Raw genomic sequence first — 15148 nt, 5'->3', positions numbered from 1 at the left:
CGCCAACAGAGCAGCCCTGCCACGTCGTGCTCTATTTTTAGCCCCTGCTCATCCCCCTAGCTCCCTTCCTCCGCAATCTGATGCGGCGTGGCTAAGCGTGGGCAGGGAGGGGGGCAATGTTGGCACCGTGCTGGCAGCTCCTCTGCTGCGTGGGGCTGTGCCGAGGCTCCCACCACCCCTCACTGCTTCTCTGGATGGGTCTGAGGGTAGGGGTGCAGGCAGGAGAGCGCAATGCTCCCCAGGCACCCATCCCAGCCTGCTACACGGTGTTCCAGGCATCCGTGCTCCTGATGCAGGCACGCTCCCGAGGCTAGGACATGGCAGGGCAGTGCCACCCCGCTGTAATGGTGCTGTCCTCAAATGCCGAAGGGTCCACCTGGCTGCTGGGGCTTCTGGCATCTTGCCTCCAGATAATGCTGCCACTGCAGAAGGGCTCAGCATCAGGTGGACTTTGGGGAGCTGGAAATGACACCTCTGAAGTGTAACAGGTCCCACCAGCCCTGGGAGGTCCCGCTGAGCCCCCTGTGCAGCAGGCATGCTGGCTCCGTTTTCTTTTCCCTGCAACACCTGATGTATTCCTCCTCCTGCCGCCAGGATGACATCCTCTCCTTTGAGCCAGACAAGCAGGCGGTGTACCAGCAGGTCTACAGGCCTGTCTACTTTCAGCTGGTGGACGTGCTGCTGCACAAAGCCCAGTTTCCCTCCGATGAGGAGTATGGCTTCTGGTCTTCAGATGAAAAGGAGCAGTTTCGGATATACAGGTACAACTGCAAGGTTTGGGTTTGCTTCTCAGGCAGGCAAGGACGCAGGCAGCATCCTGCCTCCCTGGAGCCAGAGCACCATGGGGAGGCCCAAGGAGGGACACAGGGGAAATTCCTTCCATAAAGAGCTGTTTTGGCTGTGGTGGTGATATGGAAATGAGCTGGTGTTTTGGCATGGCACCAGTTGCCCTGCCTAGGAAGCCTTGGGAGCACTCTGCGTTGGGCTGGGGCAGTGTCCTTGTGTGGGCAGCGCCTGCACTCTTGCCTGGCAGTGGGAGGGGAAGTAATGTGTCCACGTGTGGAGCGCTCTGCAGGGGATGGGATCAACATTTGGAGACCCTCCATGTTCTCTGCAGGGTGGACATCTCTGACACGCTGATGTACGTGTATGAGATGCTGGGCGCTGAGCTCCTGAGCAGCCTCTATGACAAACTGGGACGTCTCCTGACCAACACGGAGCAGCCGTCCACATGGCAGGTGAGCGAGGGGACCCAGGTGCCATTGCTGATGGCTGCCAACCCCTTGGGAGCCTGCCCTTGCCATGGGTTGAGAGCAAAGGGATGTGGTAGGGGCAAAGAGCGTGACCACCTTGCCAGCACACGTGCAGGCTCTCTGAGGTCTGCTGGGAGGAGGAACAGGTTGTCTTCTGCCTCCCTGTTCTTAGCGCTGCCCAGGGACTAGCCTCCGTTGCCACTGGGGGGGGTCTGAGCTAGTGCCTGGGGCTGGGGTGGGCATCAGGGGTCAGTGAGCGGCTCTAACAGTGCCTCTCCCACTCTGGCAGCACACAGAGGCCTTGCTTTATGGCTTCCAGTCCATTGCCGAGACCATCGACGTGAACTACTCCGATGTGGTGCCAGGGCTGATTGGCCTCATTCCCCGGATCAGCATCAGCAACGTGCAGCTTGCTGACACCGTGATGTTCACTATCGGTGAGGGCTTTGCTCATGCGCAGGCTGGGCTGGGGAGGGGGAGCCCCTCTGACACCCCTCCTGCCCAGCAATAACAGCAGTGGAAAGCAAAGCTGAGCATCCCGGGATGTGGGGAACAAGACCCCGCAGCGCAGTCCTGCGGTCTGATCCCGTCTGTTTGCGCAGGGGCCCTGTCGGAGTGGCTGGCTGATCACCCCGTCATGATTAACAACGTGCTGCCGCTGGTGCTCCAAGCCTTGGGCAACCCTGAGCTCTCCATCTCCAGCGTCTCCACCCTGAAGAAGATCTGCCGGGAGTGCAAGTACGACCTGCCGCCCTATGCTGCCAACATTGTCGCCGTGTCACAGGTAGGAGCTGGATGCAGATGGACATGTGGTGATGACCTGGGATGTGCTCTGTGCACACCCTTTTCTCTGCAAGGATCAGGGCAGAAGGACGCAAAACAGCAGCTCAGGGCATCTTGCTTGGCATGGGGGATTTGTTTTCTGTTCTTTTCCTAGACTAGTAGACTCAGGTGGCAGGCCCTGTGTCCTGCTGTGAGTGCAGAAGTGGCAGGCAGTCACAGACACAACTGCCAAGGGATCTGCTGGGATTGCACTTGAGCGTCCGTCCTTTCCCCAGGGTTTTGTTTGCCTTGTTGGGAATGATGTCCTGCCAGCTCTGCACCTGCCAGGCAGCTGGTGCTGCTGCTGAGCGTCTTGGGGGACAAGCCTCTCCATGGAGACTGAGCAGGTCCCCACAGTGCCTGGGCAGCTTGTCCCATGGTCTTTCTTGGCTCTCAGGATTTGGGCAGATGGGGCTTTGAGTCCCAAGGCACTAAGAGGAGGGCTGGGCTTCAGCGAACTGCCAGGATGTGCATGGGAGGAGAGAGGGGCTGGTGGATGGAGGGCATGAGTCTCTGCTTTTAGAGCCTGTGGGGTTCTGTCACTGGAGTAACGAAGACCTGGCTGAGGTTGGCTCCTTGAGCCATCCTGCTGCAGAGCCCGTCCAAGCCAGGGGCTCTCTTCGCTGGGTGGCTGAGTGGGCTGGCTCAGGGAAGAGCTTACCTGGGGACAAGGATTTTGCTCCCTGCCTGTGGCGGGTTGTGGGGAGTGCATGCTGCTTGTCTGTGCCCACACTGGTGTTCGTTGTCTTGACCTCCTGCATCAGTCCTGCCTCCTGGAAGGGAAGGGTCTTTCTGCAGCACTCACCCTCCTCTTTCTCTCTCTCCTTCCCTTCGACAGGAGGTGTTGATGAAGCAGATTCACAAGGTAAGAGGGGTGGGCTCACACTTCTGTCTGGTTCTGCTTGCCCCGAACCCCTTAGTTGTCCTTAGCTGAAAACACGAGGAGGGGTGCCATTGCGAGTTGGGCTGTCCCCAGAGGAGAGCTCAGCACTGCAGCCAGCTTGTTCAGGGTCAGCAGAAGCTGCTGGCTGCCTCTCACTATGCTGCTGGGCTCCCACCACATGTGGGCTGGGGTTGCGCTGAGGGGTATGCCCCATAGAGAGGAAAGCCCCCAGGGAGACTTATCTGTAGCAGTTCCCAGTCCCTCCAAGCCCAAGGACGCCAAGACAGCAGGCATGTCTTCAAGAGGAAAAAGGAGGGACATTGGTGTGGGGACAGAGCCCTGGCTGTGCCTGTGACCAGGAGAGGCTGGGACACTTGACCTCATAGGGGCTGAGATTGGTCTGTCCAAAGGATGGTGTGCTGAGGGTGAGTGGGTAGGGTGAGTGGTGCCAGCATGGAGATCTCTTGGGTACCAACTGGTCTTGCCTTAGTGGGTTGCTGGGAAGAGGCCAGGTGGCAGAGCACCTGTTCCCTGGGTTCTGCCATGCTGGTAGGGAGCTGCCACCTCTCCTGCTCTGAGATGCACCAAGAGTGTCCCAGATAGAGCAGCTCAGGCGATGCACCATGCTGGGGTCCTGGCTTTGCTGTCTTAGCTAGCACGTGTGTGGTGGGACAGCAGGCTGGGCAGTGACCTGCCCCATTGTGTCTCCTCTCTGTGCCAGACGAGCCAGTGCATGTGGCTGATGCAGGCTCTGGGTTTCCTGCTCTCTGCACTGCAAGTGGAGGAGATCCTGAAGAACCTGCACTCCCTAATCACCCCCTATATCCAGCAGTTGGAAAAGTTGGCTGACGAAACGGTGAGTGCCTTCATGCTACCTCCATCCAGAAGTGGCTCCTCCCGCTGGCTGTAGCCCTGGGCTGAGGTGTTGAATCTGTGCTCTTGAACATGGGCTCGAGAGAGAGTGCAGTGCAGGGTACCCCTCTCTGGCACTTCACCTCTGCTGTCCTGGTTCCTTAGGATCCCAAGGCATGACCGTGACTAAGCAGCACAGTCCGTGTCACGCTTTGACTTTATTTTCCCTGGCAGCCCAATCCCTCCAACAAGCTGGCCATCATCCACATCCTGGGCCTGCTGTCCAACCTCTTCACCACCTTAGACATCAGCCACCATGATGATGACCACGAAAGCACCGAGGTCAAGAAACTGCCAGTGCAGCAAGGACCCAACCCAGTGAGTAGTGCGGTAGCTCGATGCTCTTTGCCACAGCCTGGCCAAAGCCTTGGTACGCACTGCTGGTGCCAGCAGAGGGGGGGTTAATGGGGAACGTAGTGTGTAACGTGAAGAGGGTAGTGCTGGTGCATTCCAGCTAAAACAACTCCTTCGGCGTAGTGCTGGTGCATTCCAGCTAAAACAACTCCTTTGGCTCATCCCACCGCTCCTGAGATGGGCAGAGGTGACCTGCAGGATCCCTCTTGGCTGGGCGCTGCTCTGAAGGACAGCTCGGGTGCTGCCTGCCAGCTGTGAGCTGTGCCAGGCTGCTTCAGCAGGGAAAACTGCCCAGCTTTGGAGAGAGGAGGGGGTAGTGATGCCTGAAGGTTTGAGTCCAGGCCATGCTTAGTCTTGAATCTCCCCTCCCCAGTGCCAATTCTCTTCAGTGCCTCTTGTTCTTTACAGGTGGTGGTGGTTCTGCAGCAAGTCTTCCAGCTCATACAGAAGGTCCTCAGCAAGTGGCTGAACGATGCCCAGGTGGTGGAGGTAACCAGGCTCCTCCTGAGTACTGCCTGCAACTCTGCCTGTCCTTGCTGACCTGAACTGGGGACAGCAAAGGACAGACTCTGGATGACGCTGTTGTAGGCAATTCCACTTCCCTGTAAGAGGGGTGTCTTGCTGGGTTGTCCAGACCCGTGCTCCTTGTTGTCACCAGCAGCATCCAGCCATTCTTGTCTGTCTTGTGCCTTCATCAGCTCTGCTCCTCTCCAATTAGAGAGGCCCTGCTAGAGCTCTGCTCTGACCTGGACCTGTGTCATTTGGTTCACTCAGTCCAGCAACGCCCAGCTGCAGTGTCCGACCAGCCACTCTTCCCCCAGTGCTCCAGGAGCTTTCCTGCAGCAGTGGGAAGGGTGTTTCCCGGTGCCAAGGAACATCCTGTGCTGCAGGGCCGGGTGCCAGTACCAGAGCAGGTCTAAGCCTTCTGCCTGGCTGGCCCCCATCCCCATTGCCAGCTCTTCCCTCCCTTGGGACCCACATGTCAAGTCCTGTCCCCACCAGTGAAGTCTCCTGACACCCATTGCTCACACAAGCCCTCTTCTCCCACAGTCTGTCTGTGCCATCTTTGAGAAGTCCGTGAAGACCCTCCTGGATGATTTTGCCCCCATGGTGCCTCAGCTGTGCGAGATGCTGGGGCAGATGTACAGCACCATCCCCCAGGCCTCTGCCATCGACCTCACCCGGCAGGTACGGGGCTGCGCTCCAGGCAGGGGCTGATGTTCCCTGGGGAGGCTGGGGGCACGCAGGGCCAGCAGCAGCTTCAGTCCTTCTCTCTCTCTTGCAGCTGGTTCACATCTTTGCCCATGAGCCTGCCCACTTCCCTCCCATCAAGGCCCTCTTTTTGCTCGTTACCTCAGTCACGCTGACCCTCTTCCAGCAAGGTACGTGGGATTAACTCTTCTCCGCGCTGGGGCTGTTGTCAGGCTGTTGCATGCATGGAGTCTGGAGGCGTCTTACCAGGAATGGCTGTTCTCACTCCTAGCTAAGCTAATGGGGCCATCTCTGTTTCTTGGATTCATCCCAACCCCTGGAAGGTGGGTGCCTTCCCTGCAGGGCAGCAGAAGCAGGGAACCCCTGGGTGAGACTCCGGACTGCCATGACAGCCCCGCTTCATCAGGACTGGGTGTTGTGTGCTGCAAGGGTCGAGCTGGAGCTCCAGTCCCGCTTAGTAGGGAGGCTGTGCTCCCTGGGAGATCCTGGGTCACCTCCCAGGGCCACTGGTACTCATAGTGGCCAGGAATCAAGCCCTCACACAAGCAGGAGGTTGTGTGTGTGAGCATTTGGGAATCAACCTTTTCAGATTCACTGCAGGCCACCGAGTCACTGCTGTGATGCTGAGGATGGTGGCATCCTCCTGCAGAGCAGGGGCCACTCTTTGGCTCGCTGCCCGCTCTACAAAAAGTGAATGGGCTTAGGACAGACCCCTCCACACCATGGCTCCCCTCAGCCTCTTGGTCACTTACCCCATGACAGGGACAAATGTACATTGGAGCCACTGGCTCTGGTCCTTCAGCACCTCCATATGCGGTCCTCAAGGGGTCTTGTCCTTTGCTCACAGCTGGGTGCCGGGTAGGGTGATGCCACCCCCCCAGTACAAGGCTCAGAGCTCTGTAGAGAGGTGGGGTAGGCCTGAGGACCCCTGGTTCATCATCATGCCATGATCAGAGCAAATCCCGCTGTGCTGAGGTGTCACTGGGGTCAGTGGCAAGTGAGCTGGGCTTATCTGGAGATCAGGTCCCCGCTTCTGCCAGCGGCGTGTGGATGCGTCTACGCTGAAACCCTCTTGGCTCGGCGCTCGGGCAGGCGGCGATGCCTCTGTGCAGCAGCAGGCATGTCTGCAGGAGGAAAGGGGAGGGGACAGAGCCCAAGCTGTGCCAGCGCTTGGACATGAGCTTTGCTCAGGCAAGCAGCCGTCCAGCTCGCTGTGTGCCCAGGATTGTGTGCTCCCACCCACCCTGTGGGTCCCCTTCGGTGGGCAGCTGGCCCTGAGCAGGGGGAGCCCCTTCTGCTGAGCCCACGGGCGGCAGGAGAGGGGGTGACGCGTGACCCCACAGGGGCCGAGACACGTCTGTGCACAGATGCTAAGGTAGGGCGAGTGGTGCTGGCACGGAGATCTCTGGGCACCGAGCTGGTCTCTCCCAGGAGGATGATGCTGGAGGAGACCTCCGGGGAGGGTCCTGGACTCAGGGTCTCGGAGAGCATCTGGGAACGGGACAGGAGGGCGACTGTGCCAGGGGCTCCTGAGCAGCTGGTGCTGGTTGACAAGCATGCGCACGCCTGAGCCCGGCCAGGCCTGTCAAGCGTTTGCTGAGGTGTTGTCGTTCACTTGCAGTTATCTTCCAGGACCAAACGGTGCTCTGAAGACACCCGCTCAGTCCCCACAGTGCAAAAGCTCTAATTCTCCTTGGGGAGATGGTGCCCAGCTAGCCCCTGCTCCTCCTCCTCCTCCTCTTCCTCCCCAAGGACACGAAGATCTCCTCCTTGGCTCTGCAGCACCCAGGTGCTAGCTGGAGACCCTGGGGCTTCAGACCCTTTCCTTTGCAGTTTCTTTCTGTTCTTGGGTTCTCCAAGTTTCATGATTTTTTGTATGTTTTGTTTCTTTAACTTGCTTCAAGCTGCTCATGTTGCCCATCCCCTTCCCCACACACCCCTCCTCCCTTACACTCCTGTTTTCACTTGTAAATTCTTTCTGTATCACATAACTATATGATGTTGAGTTGCTGTTTGTATGATTTTTCTCTTAAGTTACATCTTTATTATATTTTAGGGCCCAGGGATCATCCTGATATTGTTGATTCATTTATGCAACTCCTGGCACAGGTGTGTTTTAGTTTCTTATTCATTCACTTTCTGTTCTCTCTCTTTCTCTTTTTAATTCAATTTAAACCTATTTTTAGCTTTCTGTTGACAACGTTTTTTTCCTTTTAGTTGAATATCGAGTTTCTCCATCTGTTTCCGTGGAAGTTGAAAACAAAACATTCTCCTTTAGTTCTGGGTTTGCACCATCCCCAGGGCAGTGCCCTCCTCTGCAGGGCAGCCTCCAGCTGCCACCCCCTCACTTTGCTGAAGCTGGCGCGGGGCGCTTGGGGCTGCTGCCATGGTCACCCTCGGGTGACAGACAAATTAGAGCATTAAGTGGACGTTTTCCAGTCCGTTTAGCTGCCCTGTGATGGGTCCTCCGGAGCTGGGATGGGCTGAGCTGGCTGCCTTGCCCCAGGGCTGGTGGGAGGAAGCCCCTGCCCACGGTAGCAGGCAGCTGATGGGGTTTGGTTCTGAGCAATGTGCTTGTGATGGCATCTGGACCTGCCAGGGTGCCACGCTGCATCCTGCCCTGGCAGCCTTTCAGGGTGACAGTGGCAGCTCAGGAGCGTTCCTGTGCCCACTGGCTCGGTGGCACGTAGGGACGGTTTGCGTCGGCGTGATGGGGGCCATGTGCTGGCTCGCGGGGCTGGCATTTGTGTCACCATTGGTGGTGGGCAGGCAGGGCTGGTGCCATGCTCTGTGTGTACATACACCTGTTGAGAGCTGCAGGAGCCTGGCATGCTCCTCAGCCTGCTGTGGCCCTTGAGGGAGAAACCCTGATGTCCTCAATGCAACCCTGTTGGAGGTACGTTCCCCAGGACCTACCCAGAGGGTAGGTCGGTGGCGAGGAGGGGCCTGCAAAGTCACTTTCTGCTTGATTTCTGTGATGATGAGACCTTTGACCGTGCGTGCTGGCCTGATGGCTATGCAGGGACACCCACTGAGGCAGCTGCCAGAGCCATGGCGGCTGTCCTGCCCTTGCCAGCAGCCCAGGAGGGGTGCCTGGTGTTGTCCAGCTGCATATCGGTCCCCTCCGATAGCAGCTGGGCCCACGCATGGGTCTTGTGGGGATGGAGTGGGCAAGGAGGCTGCACCTCGCCCCGAGGCACTGCTCCTCATGGGGCTCACCTTGAGGCCTAGATACTGCTGAGACCCATCATGTCTCACAAGCAGCATTTTCTTCCCTGCATTTTCTCTTGAAAACATAATCGATGTTACCAGAAAGCGTTTGCAGCTTTTGCCAACGCCAGTTTTGGGAGCTGTGACCTTTCAACAGGGGTTTTGAACGTGATGGGAGGATAGGTGAATAGGATCTGTGTGTGAGGTTCATGGAGGTGTCCTCCCCGCTGCTCAGCATTGGCGAGACCTCCACTTGAGCACCGTACCCACTTTGGGGCACATTTCTGTAGATACAGACCAGAGAGTACGGAGAAGATGACACATGGTGTGGAGGAAAGGCTGATGGGAGCCTGAGGAGCTGCATGAGTCTTGGGGTGTGTAAAAGGTAATGCCACAGCTGTAGGTAAAACCCCCTTTTCCGTTCCTCTCAAGTGGGACAAACAGTAGTGGGAGGAAATAATGAACAAGGATCCAGGTTAGGCAGTAGGAGATCTTTCTAAGAGCACAGGGAAGCACTGGAAGGTGACTCAGGAGCTGCTGTTGCTTGGAGGGCTTGAAAGGACTCAACAAGTGTATTCCTCCTGGAGGGCACGTAGAGGTGGTCCTGCCGGGCAGGTAGGGAATTAGGTGGCTCTGAAAGACTCTTCCAAGGCTCCTTGATGTTTCTCTGGAAAGTGCTGAGTTTCTCTCTGGCTTGGGGTCCTTCTCTGTGCCTAGACACAGCACATTTGTGCTGTCTTGGAGAGAAAAGTACAACTGTGCTGCACTTCCACAGGGTGTGCTGTGAAAGCAAACACCACCCATCCCACCTGCTGGGAAGCTGTTACATGCAGGATTTGTAGGCAATGCTGGGGCAGTGTGTTGCCAGCTGGCCTGGTCTCCAGCGTGCCGATCTCCAGACAGGCTGTGTCCTTCGGAGGTCCTGCTGCAGGAGCAGCTCAGAGGCTCCTGCCTCCGTGGTTGCTCTGTCTTGGATCACTGTGAGACATCTGGCGTCATGCTGCCAGCCCACCACTCAAGACCTGATGTTTTCCTGGGCTTTTTCTTCCAGCAACCCCACAAAGACTGAAGGATCCCATCCCCATCCTCTGTCCTCATGCATAGGACTTGTTTCAAGGTCTCCCGCTGTTTCTGACCTGCCCTTCTTCCCAAACTGATGATCTAGCGGGGTACTTTGAAACCCATCAAGAAATGGCCTTGCCGTCCCGGCTGGCTCCTTGCTTTCAAGATTTCAGGAACTGTCTGATGGCAGAGGTATGTCCAGCCTGTCCTCTTCAAGAGGACCATGCTCTGCAGTGATGCTGTTGAGCATTTGTAAGTCCAAGGATTAAAGTTGGAGAGAACTGCAGATCTCTTCAGATCCAATTTTGATGTGGCAGGGGCTGTGTTTTCATTCCAGCCTGCTCTACCTGCGGAGCCCTCAGTGAAATAATGCATCTTCCAGAGCAGCACCAAGTTCGGACCCAAGAGTGTGTCAAAGTGTGGAGGCTTTCCCATTTCCCTGACCATCTGCTGCTGTGGTTGATCCGCTTGGTGGAAGTGTATCATTTTCCCTGTTTCAAATTTGTCTGGTTTCTCCTTGCAGGCAGTGGTTTTTTCCTCTCCCTCTGCCAGCAAGTACTGTCCCCTTCTGATAACTCAGAAGTTCCTACCTAATACCTACGCATCAGCCCTCTGTCAGCAGCACACAGGGAGCTGTCTTTCTGTGTGACAAGATTTCAGTTGACTTTACAGTATGTTTATTTGGGCTTGGTTGCAGCCTGTGAGACTGCCCAGCTGGTGTAGCTGATCATTTTGCCACCATGTTAATTGGTAATCCTCTCTGGACAACAGCTGGCTGGTCACGAGAGCGTGCTGGCTTAAACTAAATGCCTTACAAACGCTGGAGATCCTGGAGTTACTGTTACTACTGAAAGCTAAGTGTAAAATAACCAGTCTGCCGTAAGGCTGCGCAGAGCGGTGCTGGCACACTTTGCAGTTAAATCTGCCCTCAGATGCTCTCCTCCCACCTCCGCGGTGTGCTGGGAACCGTGCAGAGCATCGCTGCTTCTGTGCCCGCGGTGAGCATCCCGCCTGCAGGGCTCAGTGCCACCCGTGCAGCCAGAGCGCCTGTGCCCAGGACTGCACAGCCACAGCGGCTGGGGCTGGCACCCGGGTCTCCATTTGCAAACCCAGGTGGGAGGTTCTGGTGTTTGGGAGCTCTCGCCTGCTCCCTGGTTAGCGGGTATCACTACTGTGCGTGCTGCCAGTTGCAGGTAGGCTTTTGAGGCTCTCCAGCCTGCCTCCCCACCGGCGGCTACAGGCACATCCACCCACCCTGGCAGGGTTCCATGCCGGCATGGACCTTGGGAGCGCTGTGGTGACCTTCCCTGACTGGGAACCCATGAACAGACTGGGCAAGAGGGGTCTTGCTGGGCAGAAGATGCAGGACTGACCTTCTGTGATGGCCCAGCCACTGCCGTCCCCCACCTCCCTCCCTTCTCAGGCTGGTCCAGGCTGCACGCAGCAGTTCTTGAGCTCTCCACCTTGCCTGATCCAGCTGGAATCATAGAGTGCCGTGGAGGACATGGGCTCAGCATCCCCCCTCCCCGGCAGGTAGGGGCTGACTGCTCCTCCCTGGTCCTGATGCCTGGCCAAGCCATGTGTCCCTTCCAAGGCTGGAAGCTCTGCTCCACCAGGCATGTGGTCTGGGAAGACTCAGTAGTACCGGACACAAGGGCTTGATCTGTGTGTTCTGGAGAGTTGCAGGAACTGGCTGTGCAGCCCCTGCGCTGTCCCGCAGCCCCTGCTCTGTCCCCTGTCTGCTGGAGGAGTGGGGTTTGGTGTCCCTTCCATGCCTGCCTGCCTCAGAAGAGCTGGACACAGAAGACCCTACTCTGAAGACCTGTCTGGGGGTCTCCCAGCTGCTGTGGAGAAGAACGCAATGTCCGTTCTGTGCCAACCAGCAGGACAGCCCTCGCCAGAGAGCCAATGCCAACCTCTGCAGTGGCTGCTGCAGCAGAGGATGTCAGGGGATGTTTGAAAGCATTTAAAGACCTGTCCCTGTCCCAGAACGCGTGAGCAGAGCTGCTCTGGCAGGAGACGGGGAGGACAGGCTGGCAGTAAGAGAGGTCCCAGAGCTGGAGCAGGGTGCTGGGAAAGCACAGCTGGACCTACCTCATGCCACTTGCTGATGGGAGAAGCTCCACAGGGCCCCATCTCATAGGGGTAAAAAGCGTTTCTGTCTACAATAGATGTGCACGTGTGCCCAGATTGGGCTTGCACTCTATGATTGAGCCCTCCCAATACTGGCACACTTTCTTCCATGGCACTGATGGAGTGAGGAGCAGATGCTGCAGTGAGTCTGCAGGAGAGCTTGGGGGGCTCTGCCTGCCATGGGTCGGGTTTGGATGGGAGAAGCACCCTGCAGGTAGGTGGCAACCTGAACACGTTGGATGACTCTTGTGCCAGCTGAACAGTCTTGCAGCATGCAGGACTCAGGTTAAAACAGCTGCTGGGGTGAGCAGGGTAGAGGAACCTGCAGTTGGGTGCTATCACGGGAGCCAGCTGCCCTTGAGCAGCGTGCTGCTGGGAGAGAGGCTCATGGTCTCTGCTCTGGAGCCCACACTAGGGCCCCAGTGGGAGTAGTTGCCCATGGCTAAAACTGCAAGGTCTCTTGCAAGCGTTTGTCAGGTATGGGGCTGATTAGATAGCAGCAGCCACGATGAGTGGATGTGTTTCTAAACCATTGCCCAGTCACTAGCTGGCCTTCTGATGTTGGTGCCAGCACATCAGGAGGGGTGGTGCACGTAGTCTGTATATACACATGCAGGTATAACGTGGCCCCTGATCACCCCTGTGAAGGTCTCCACTTGTATCTCGCAGGGAAGCAGGTCCCTGCAATTGTGCTACCTCCACCTAGTACAGCGATGCCTTCGGTGCTCAAACCTGAGTGCTCTCCTGCAGCATGTGATACAAAGGGTCAGAAAGGAGATGGGGTAACCCTCAAAGCTGCTCCTCAGCTTCTTGGTCTCCACCATATGTTCTCTGCACTGGGCAGGTGGCCATGGGCTTTCCCTGGAGAAGGGGTGGGAAATAAGTCTGTTTTGCTCCAAGTAGAGACCATGGCTGTGGGCAGATGGCTGTGTGTCCTGGGTGCTGCTGGCTGAATGCTGTCCCTGCTTTTATCCCCAGGAGCAGGTGGAGGCAGTGGCACTGCACACAGCTCAGCCCAGGGGCTGCCTGCCCTGCTATCCTGCTGTCTTAGCTCCAGAGTGGGGCCACTCCAGTGCTGTGGCTGCTGTCCCCGGTGTCACAGTGACAGCAGGGCAGGAGGCATGGCTGCCATCCCCAGTGCTGGCCCACAGCGGTAGGCACAGTGGGCATGGTGGTCAGGGAACGGACATGGCCACCTTACATGGCAGGGCTCACTGCGGCAGGGCAGAAACCCTTCCGACAGAGTGGAAGGTGCAGACAAACATTTCCATCCAGTGCCAGCACAGGGGGGACCAAGTCATTGCATGGGGTGCCACAGCTCAGGGTGTCCCCAGCAGCAGTGCCTGACCCCTACAGAGGCTGGTGGGATTGCTGTGCAGCCAAAGAATACCAAAGGTTTTCTGATCTCAGACTTGCTGCTCAGGAACTGCTAAGTCGTGTTGGCATCTCCTTGTCATCTATGCTCTGGAGCCCAAGCAGAATGAGCTGCTGGTCCAGTCTGGGGGTACTGCTTGAACCAGTTAGTTGCTGTGACCCCAGGTACACCAGCATCTTCAAGAGGAGAGGAGCAAAGCACACAGGTGGCTGGTCTCTGCTGGGCCCCCCATGGCTGCCCTTGTCCCTGGAGTGCTGCTGTTGCCTGGTCTGCTCTGGTGGGACAGGAGCCCTCTGTCCCATCACCGTGTCCAAAGCGTTTGTGTGTACACGGCCGTGGCATCTATCCTCAGGTCCTGTGGTCGGCAGTCCCTGGGCATAACAAACTGCCTGGCTATTCGATTGACATTTTCTTGGGGGTGGGGAGGGTAGAAAGCGATGGTTTCCTGCTGTACTGTGTTTCTTCCATTTACCATGGGTGTACCCAGGTAAGTGTGTGTCCAGGCAGAGGTTGTCTGGGGCACCAGGTTCCTCGGAGGCTTCCTGGCTGCCTCTGCAGCGCTGGGTTTATGCTGCCTGTCTGTGTGCCTTGCAGGCTCTGAAAAGGAAGCCGGACCTCTTCCTCTGTAGCAACCTGGATGTCAAAGCAGTGTTTCAGTGTGGTGAGTACCACGGGCACGGGCACATGCTCCACATCGCTCTGCGGAGAAGCCAACCTGCTCCTCCTGCAGAAATGGGCACAGACCAGCCAGGGGCTGGGGACCACAGAGCTTATTTGGGCTGGTGTGCGGGGTTTCTGGCTGCTAACCTGAGCGCTTTCTGCCCGCAGGTGTCCTTTCGCTCAAATTCCCTGAGGCTCCAACGGTCAAAGCATCCTGTGGCTTTTTTGTGAGTATCGTGGCATCATGCAGCCTTCTCTCCCCTGAGAGCTGGGAGGGCAGGAGTGGAGCTGCAAGGCTGGGTGAGGGTGCTGCAGTGTCGAGCCTGCTCTGGCACTGAGCGGGCCGGGCTGTGTGTTGCAGACAGAGCTGCTGCCCCGCTGCGGAGAGATCGCCCCGGTGGGACAGGTCGTGCATGAGAACGGCAAAGTGCTGCTGCAAGCAGTGCTGGAGGTGAGAGACACCGGGACTGTGGGCTCTCTGGGCAGCTTTGGGCTCTATCCCTGGGAAGCAGCCCTGCGGAGCCAGGGACATAGAGTCCGGCAGCATGGGTGGGTGCAGGCAGGGTGATGCCGGGGGCTCAGCAAGGTCTATCTGCTCTGTGGCAGGGTGTCGGTGGCCAGGCCTCCCGCAGCCTCATGGATCACTTCGCAGAAATCCTCTTTGCCTTGAACAAGCACTGCTTCAGCTACCTGAGCATCTGGATCAAGGAGGCCATGCAGCAGGATGGCTTCCCCTCAGCCCGCGTCAGCCCCGAGCAGAAGGAGACCTTCAGCCAGCAGATCCTCAGGTTCGTGCACCCCTCCCTGTGGTGGCTTCGGTGGGACTGACACACACACACACCACCACCCCCCAGCATGGCCTGGTGTGTCCCTCCTGCTTCATGTTTGTCCCCTCCCTCTGTCTTAGCAGAGAGCGTGTGAACAAGCGGCGAGTGAAGGAGATGGTGAAGGAGTTCACCCTGCTGTGCCGAGGGCTGCATGGCACGGAGTACACAGCAGACTACTGAGCACCTGGCCAGGACCGTGGACAATTTGCCCGGACCAGCTCTTCCCTGCAAGGAAGTCCCCCCCCATCCTCCCTGCCCTGCTGCAGTACAGCTCGTAGAATAACCCTCCACCTAGAATTAACCCACTCGGGACGCTCCTCAGCTAGATTTGGTGGCCGCATCTCGGTGTCAGCATCTTTGTTTCCCCCAGCATGCTCCCCCCTCGCAGGGGACGGGAGTGCCGGCTGGAGGGGGCGGGGGGGGGGGGGGGGGGGAGGCGTGGGGG

At 57.6% G+C, this 15148-nt stretch overlaps 1 protein-coding gene across 1 annotated transcript in view; it reads left to right on the top strand.

The window, feature by feature from the left end:
- The window catches only part of IPO13 (importin 13), a 27158-nt gene extending 12033 nt beyond the window's left edge, over window positions 1-15125 (top strand). Inside the window, exons 4-19 of the mRNA XM_009884673.1 lie at window positions 595-761; window positions 1118-1238; window positions 1543-1690; window positions 1856-2037; window positions 2914-2940; window positions 3680-3814; window positions 4045-4188; window positions 4633-4713; window positions 5275-5412; window positions 5510-5606; window positions 7493-7545; window positions 13811-13877; window positions 14045-14103; window positions 14238-14327; window positions 14483-14664; window positions 14784-15125. Of these exons, the coding sequence (XP_009882975.1) occupies window positions 595-761; window positions 1118-1238; window positions 1543-1690; window positions 1856-2037; window positions 2914-2940; window positions 3680-3814; window positions 4045-4188; window positions 4633-4713; window positions 5275-5412; window positions 5510-5606; window positions 7493-7545; window positions 13811-13877; window positions 14045-14103; window positions 14238-14327; window positions 14483-14664; window positions 14784-14883 (1791 nt within the window). The 3' untranslated portion in view covers window positions 14884-15125. The remainder of the gene's footprint in view (window positions 1-594; window positions 762-1117; window positions 1239-1542; window positions 1691-1855; window positions 2038-2913; window positions 2941-3679; window positions 3815-4044; window positions 4189-4632; window positions 4714-5274; window positions 5413-5509; window positions 5607-7492; window positions 7546-13810; window positions 13878-14044; window positions 14104-14237; window positions 14328-14482; window positions 14665-14783) is intronic.
- The last annotated feature ends 23 nt before the right edge of the window (window positions 15126-15148 follow it).

The sequence above is a fragment of the Charadrius vociferus genome, unplaced genomic scaffold, assembly GCF_000708025.1.
Source record: "Charadrius vociferus isolate BGI_N301 unplaced genomic scaffold, ASM70802v2 scaffold163, whole genome shotgun sequence".
Taxonomy (NCBI): domain Eukaryota; kingdom Metazoa; phylum Chordata; class Aves; order Charadriiformes; family Charadriidae; genus Charadrius; species Charadrius vociferus.
Note: the sequence above shows the minus strand (reverse complement) of the source record. Positions and strands in the feature narration are given on the sequence as shown.